Genomic DNA, 7,546 nt, shown 5'->3' with positions numbered 1-7,546 from the left:
AATAAAAAAGGAATTCCAAAACATATCGCTAAATTTATCATACTTATATGCTTCAAGAGTCAAAATAATGCGTGTCCGAGTGAATCTATGCGACGAGAAACTGCCATGTTTCAGCCCTTGTAATATCACATCATGCATGGAGACCTTGGAAGTTGAGTTTAGTTTTGTGGGGATTATATAACTTATAGTTGTTATTGTTTTTAAAATATTTTTTATTTTTTAAAAATTATTTTTAATATTACTACACTAAAACGATTTAAAAATACCAAAAAAATATTAATTTAAAACAAAAAAATAAAAAAAATTAATTTTTTAAAAAAAATACTTTTAAAACACAAAAACAAATAGGAACAATAATTATAAGCATTTTTTTATAGACACAATAATTGTTATAAGTTATTAATTAAATTCAATTTTTCTTACTAATTGAATTTAATTAAACATGCAATTTAATTTCAAACAAAGGGCTAATCCCATTTCATGTGGGTTAGATTTCGCAAACAAATAATTATACCAAATACACAAACAAATGCATAAAATAAATTGATCACAAGAACATCAAATCTACATGAAAAACCCACACGTGTCGATGAGAGGAAAAAGACACGGGGCTAATATTGAGATAATTCATTATAATTAAGAAGGCAACACGATCGCTTAAAGTTACCTCTTTAAATAAACTTGATTATGCTTTGAAAACCTAGAATCCACTAAAAATCCTTGTGGAGATGATAGTTTTTAGATCTGATTTGGTTAAAGGTTTAGGTTTCAGGTTTAATTAGGTCATCGAGCCGCCTGGGTGAATTCTTTTTTTTTTTTAAATCAAAACAATATTGTTTTAGTAAAAAAGATTAGCAGGTTGTAATCGGGTTTTTGATCAGGTTTTGCTAGGTCAATCCAAATTGTTTCTTCTCCTATTTATTTTTTTATCCGGTTCGAATCCAGATCTAAATCGATTATATTTTAGGTCAACTTGCTGGATCAGCCGGATTTTAAAACTATAGTTCAAACATAATCAAATATTATTTAGAGATCATCACAACCTTGAGCACCACAATTTTATAATATGATTGTAGTACACAAAAATCAATATCAAAGAAAACACTCATTTTGTACACTGAAAAATCCTTCTTTTTTTCGCCACAACTACCGGACACAGTTCCAAGAATAAATCCCCGATAAAACCCTAATATACTATGCACAAAAAACATTACTCCCTTGCTACAACAATCTACAAAAATAAACGGAAGAAAATCCAGTTTTTTTTCTCGCTCGTGTTGCTTTCTGTTTGTAACAGCTGAGGAAGAAAGACGAAATTCTTTCTTACATACGTGAACAAGAAAAAACATTTTTACTTTTTTATAACACCTCCATGAATGCACACAATATATATCCTTTCATCTCTTCGATTTTTTTTTTTCTTTTTAATCTAACTTATTTCCATATCATAGCAAAACAAGTTAAAATAATTCATTTTACATAAAAAAAAATATTTTTTTAAAAAACATAATTATGCCTCAACAGGGCTAAGAGGCCGTTTGGCACTGCAGTCCAACCTGTTTTTTTTACAGAATTTCAATTTTTTTTTTCTAAAATTGAGTGCGGTTTGTACTTTCTGGATCGTTTTAATGTATTGATATCAAAAATAATTTTTAAAAAATAAAAAAATATTATTGACATGCTTCTCGGCACAAAAAGCTATTTAAAAAGCAACCGCTACTACATTCTGGTGTTTGGGAGTGTGGTAGCTGTTGCTTTTCAAATAGCTTTTCGTGCCGAAAAGCATGCCAATAATGTTTTTTTATTTTTTAAAAATTATTTTTGATATCAACACATCAAAACGATCCAGAAAGTACAAACCGAACTCAATTTTAGCAAAAAAAAAGTTTGAATTTTTTCGAAAAACAGGTCACACCTCAATCCCAAACGGCCTCTAAACACCCTCTAAATGGATGTCCAATCAACTAATTGCGTTTCTAGCCAGGTCTGTTCCTACTGACTGATTTTTTTCGGTTCTTTATAGCCTTCTCCACGTGGGAAGTCTTGCTAGAATTTTTACAAATGGGGGCGTGTGTGTATGAAGATTTCAGTCATTTTAGAATTGTAGTAGTTTTAGCGGTTTAAAATAATTTTTATTTGAAAATATATTAAAATGAAATTTTTTATTTTTAAAAAAATTAATTTTAACATCAATAAATCAAACTAATTTAAAAAAAATATATAAAAATTAAAAAAATTAAAATTTTTAAAAACACGACTTCCTTCAAAACGCAGGATATACAGAGTTAGATTTTGGAGGCCATTGCCACGTACCCTCCCCAACCGGGCCATGTTTGTACGGAGGGTCGTCTATCTGGGTTTTGATGCGTTTGGGCTACAAATGTACGGCATGTCTGTCTACCGTTACTGTCATGGGCTTAAAATAATGTATTGTATGTGGACATGGCCGAGGGTCATACGAGAAAACCTTGGCCCTTTGCTTTGCAAGGAGTCCACTTCTCCAGTTCCTCTTCTTCTTTCTGATTTCCTGCTATTCTTCGGATCAAGAACCACGTGCAATTTTCCTTGCATCATGGTTGACAGGCTGGGCTTAACCTCCTCCTCCTTTTTTTTAATAAACATGCAGTACTTAATTTAATTCCAAAGGGATGTTGAATAGATGAATCTAGGACGATATCTTCTAATAAAATTTGTTGGCATGTAGTTTTTATACTTGGCTCGAGTGGTAGATTTTCTTTGATGAATAATTTGCGGGTAATCTAGGTTTATCTGAATTATATATTTTCAATTTTTTTTAAATAATATTTAAATAATATCTTTCTAGGTATGTTTCTTGAAAATTTCTTTCAAGTTGGCCCAATTAGGTCAATTTTCAAGATTTGTTTTGGCCTCATCTTAACTTTGAAATAACACGTCGCTAGACTGAACAATGAATCCAACCGAATTCAATAACTATGTTTTGAAATAGTAATACTGTAACTGAAAAAAGATTAAAAAAGAAAAAAAGTATGAAAGGCATAATCACTACTAAACTTTTCCCCACGTGATCATTTCCAATCTTCCCATTGAACCTGAAACGAAACATCGTTATAATATTTTTAAAATTTTTTCCCTCTTGTTCGATGTCTTTGATAGGAGCGTTGGTGAATGTAGTGGGTAAGGTTTTGATTTATAAATGCATGTAGTCTAATTTTTTTATATTTAAAAAATATAAATCCGACCTAATTTTTTAACCCGACTGGGTTGGATATATCAAGCTTAGATATTTTTTTATGGATATATATTCACGGTTGAGCATATTAACTTTATTATTCTTTAACGATTCTAAAAAAAATCTGGTTGCAAAAGAGCATCGATTATATGGATAACATAAGAAATTGATAAGTAATTAAGTGCATGAAGTTTGAATGGGATAATTGAAGGGAAATAAACTAAGACTGCTTGTTTCTGTGTTTGCACCTGTGTTTGGTTCAAATTTGAAATTTTTTTTTTTGTTAAAATTGAGTTCGGTTTGTACTTTTTGGATCGTTTTGATGTGCTGATATCAAAAATAATTTTTTAAAAATGAAACAATATCATTGGCATGTATTTCGGCACGAAAAGCTATTTGAAAAGCAACCGCTACCACACTGCTAAACACGTTTTAAAAAAAAGATGAGACTCCGTGAGTGTATGTAGAGACGACAAAGGATGAAAATTAAAAATATTATCTATATAAAAAACTAGAGTTTATTATATTAAATTATACCAATAAGTCAGGTTGAATGAATTTTAAAAATCCCAACCCACACCTAATCTATGGTATTTATTTATTAGTTTTTTAACTTGTTATTGTCCATGATATCTATTTTATCGAACTTTAACAAATTGAGTTGAATAAAATAATGCAAATATCATACATTACATGGTTTTTCTTAACAGCTCTAATATTTGGTTTTGTGTTTTTGGGTGTATAAAATTATAGTAAATGTTGTTTTTTAAAGTATTTTTTATTAAAAAATATATTAAAACAATTTTTTTTTAATATGAGTGTATTAAATGATTTAAAAATTAAAATATAATTTGATGTGAAAAATTAAAATAATTTTTTTTTAAATCTTTTTAAAATATAAAAACAAAAGTTTATTCAAATCCTAGTCAGCACAAGCTCTGTGTTCCGTAGAGCGTGAATTGAAGTCGACAAAAAATTCAAATTCGAAATCACGTGGTTTCACCAGCAACGACAAAACAGGAAAGGAACCGGTAATTTCCATCCCAGTCAAACAAACATCTCATTATCTTCATCCTTCCGTCCCATGGTCCCAGCCGTCCTTTTGTCTTCTTCTTTTTAAGTTTCAAATGGCTAATTAAGCATGTCTCTAGGACTCTAATAATAAATATATTTGAAATTTCGTACCCAATTATTCTTTAAACAACTATATGCGTTGCGTATATCAACGATTTATTTTTATATTTTAAAAATATTTTTTTTAATATTTTTTGTTTTAAATTAAAATTTTGATGTTTTATAATTGTTTTAATGAATTGATATTAAAAATATTTTTTTGAAATTAAAAAAATATAATTTTAATATATTTTTTTTATAAAAAAATATTTTAAAAAATAACCACTAATATTCCTATGAACACCTCCTAAATAAATATTTTAAAAAGCAATATTTTGGACTGTCTTGAAAATTTAAATGAAAATAGTGGAAATATTTGAAAATATGATTGCGATTGGGGTTCAAATTATTTTTCACTTTAAAATATATAAAAATATATTTTTAAAAAATTATTTTTAATATCAATATATTTTTAAAAAATAAATATATATATATAAAAATAATTTTAAATAAAAGTACTTAAAATTTTAAAAAATATAATTTCAGCAGCAGCAGTCTGTAAATAAAAGCAACAAAATCCAAGGCCACCAGCCCACATCCAAGGAGCGCAAGCTTTTCGGGAAAACGTCGTTAGAAGTGACCATCATCGTCCACTTCACTCCATACAAGCAATATACTGTTTTTTAGCATTTGTGTATTCATTTACTGAAATGTATTTGAGTATAAATAATTTTAATTTTATTCAATTATTATTATGTAATGGATAAGGGTGAGCATATTGTTCGGGTTTAGATAAAAATCCAGTCAAATTGATTTTATTTTTTAATTTAGAATCGAACTAGATAATGAATAAATTTTAATAATTCAGTTTAGTTTGGTTTTATATTTTAAAAAATTCAGTAATTTCAATTTAATTCACAAAATTTGAATTATTTTTGACATCTATTTTAATTTATAATAAGCTTTTCTTACCTTATTTTTTCTATTTTTTATTTTTGAAATTAAAACATAATCGAATCATTTTTTTAAAACATTTTTTAACTAAAATAATTCATTTTTTTACTTTAACTAATTCTAAATTAACTTTTATAAATATTGAAAATAACTCAATTAATGTACTGATTTCTAAGACGACAGATTTGCCGATTTTTTATGAACTTTAAAAATATTCCATTTCACTTCACAAAATCCTAAAGTCAAATTTCCCACCTTCCCTTTCTTGTTCCCTAGTTCATAAAGATTGCCTGCAAAACTACACGTGTCACAATCACAATGGCAGCTACCACAAACTTCTGGGGATTCCCCGCTTACAAATATCTCCTATCTATCCTTCCACTGCACAGACTTTCCTGGCCACACAATGGAGCGCTTTTCTCTGCTCGCTCCCCTCCTTCTTACACTCCTATGCTCCGCTGTCGCATCCACAGTATCTTCCAACGACCTCGACGATCCTTTAATCAAACAAGTTGTATCAGACGGCGAGGATGATCTCCTCAACGCAGAGCATCATTTCACTTCTTTCAAATCCAAATTCGGCAAAACATACGCGACTCAAGAAGAGCATGATTACCGATTTGGTGTTTTCAAAGCTAATCTTCGCCGTGCCAAGAAACACCAGATGATAGATCCCACCGCTGCCCACGGCGTCACCAAGTTCTCTGACCTGACACCGAAAGAATTCCGACGCCAGTTCTTTGGATTGAAGCGGCGGCTACGGTTGCCTACGGACGCTAACCAGGCGCCGATCCTTCCTACTACTGATCTACCTGCTGATTTTGACTGGCGCGATCACGGTGCCGTTACCGAAGTCAAAGACCAGGTTTTTAAATATCCATTTTCTTTTTTCCCTCTTGTTGTAGAGGCGCAGTATCCTCAGACCAGCTTTTCTGTCTTTCGGGTTTTTCCATGGTGTCTGTATTATCATGTTGGTTTTTTTTTTTGTAGGGATCGTGTGGATCGTGCTGGTCGTTTAGTGCTACCGGGGCGTTAGAAGGAGCTCATTATTTAGCCACAGGAGAGCTTGCGAGCTTGAGTGAGCAGCAGCTTGTGGACTGCGACCATGAGGTTTGACTTCTTTATTTCCACGCTTTTGATCCTGTCTTTCTTCGATTTCCATGAAAGACACCAATTTTGTTACATGAAAGTGGATTTTTTTTAGCTGACGAAGGAGACATGAAGTTTTAGTTACTGGGGTCATGATTTCTAATTTTGGTGCCCTGCTGTATTTCTACTTTCTTGTTGCAGTGTGATCCAGAAGAATATGGTGCCTGTGACTCTGGGTGCGACGGTGGGCTGATGAATAATGCCTTCGAGTACGCACTCAAGGCTGGCGGACTTGAACGTGAGGAAGACTATCCTTACACTGGAACTGACGGTGGCACTTGCAAATTTGACAAGAGCAAAGTTGTAGCATCCGTATCTAACTTCAGTGTTGTCTCAATCGATGAAGATCAAATTGCTGCGAATCTGGTGAAGCATGGTCCACTCTCAGGTATTTTAGCTACCTCTGGGTGCAGGCATTGGTATCTGTATGCTCATCAACCCCTTCGGTTGAGATATTCTATTTTGCTTACTCTTACTGGACACTAATTGTAAGGTTTTTTCCTTCTACTTTCCATGGTGCAGTGGCGATCAATGCAGTTTTTATGCAGACATATGTAGGTGGAGTTTCATGCCCATACATCTGCTCGAAGCGTCAGGATCACGGGGTGCTACTGGTGGGGTATGGATCCGCTGGTTATGCTCCTATCCGGTTTAAGGAAAAGCCCTTCTGGATTATCAAGAATTCATGGGGAGAGAATTGGGGAGAGAATGGCTATTACAAAATCTGTAGGGGTCGCAATATCTGTGGTGTGGATTCCATGGTTTCAACTGTTGCTGCAATTCACACTACAGCTCAGTAGATTGTTGTGCCCCTGGCATATCGAAGCACCAAATTCTTAGATGGTGCTCGTGCTCGTCTATATATTAAGTGTGATAAATGTATTGGCGCTATATATATATATATCTAGCGTAGTGTAAGATTCAACGAATCTCTGGCAGAAGTTAGTACTTAAAATCATTTTATGCCAGAACTCTATGTATAAGACAAAGGGTTTATGCATTTGCCCAATCTCATTAATAATGTAATTATTGCTTTTTAAGAACATCATGTTGTCATCACAACATGTCAACTTGTCTTTTTTCTTCTTCTCTCTCATTTACTCCTGTGTTTCGGAAAAT

At 32.0% G+C, this 7,546-nt stretch overlaps 1 protein-coding gene across 1 annotated transcript; it reads left to right on the top strand.

Moving 5' to 3' along the window:
- Positions 1-5,651: 5,651 nt before the first annotated feature.
- Positions 5,652-7,470, top strand: LOC118052757 (cysteine proteinase 15A). The gene is made up of 4 exons (XM_035063796.2): positions 5,652-6,143; positions 6,269-6,388; positions 6,569-6,815; positions 6,950-7,470. The coding sequence occupies exons 1-4, from the start codon at positions 5,685-5,687 to the stop codon at positions 7,225-7,227; spliced, it is 1,104 nt and encodes a 367-aa protein (XP_034919687.1). The 5' UTR covers positions 5,652-5,684; the 3' UTR covers positions 7,228-7,470.
- The last annotated feature ends 76 nt before the right edge of the window (positions 7,471-7,546 follow it).

The sequence above is a fragment of the Populus alba genome, chromosome 2 (assembly GCF_005239225.2).
Source record: "Populus alba chromosome 2, ASM523922v2, whole genome shotgun sequence".
NCBI lineage: Eukaryota > Viridiplantae > Streptophyta > Magnoliopsida > Malpighiales > Salicaceae > Populus > Populus alba.
Note: the sequence above shows the minus strand (reverse complement) of the source record. Positions and strands in the feature narration are given on the sequence as shown.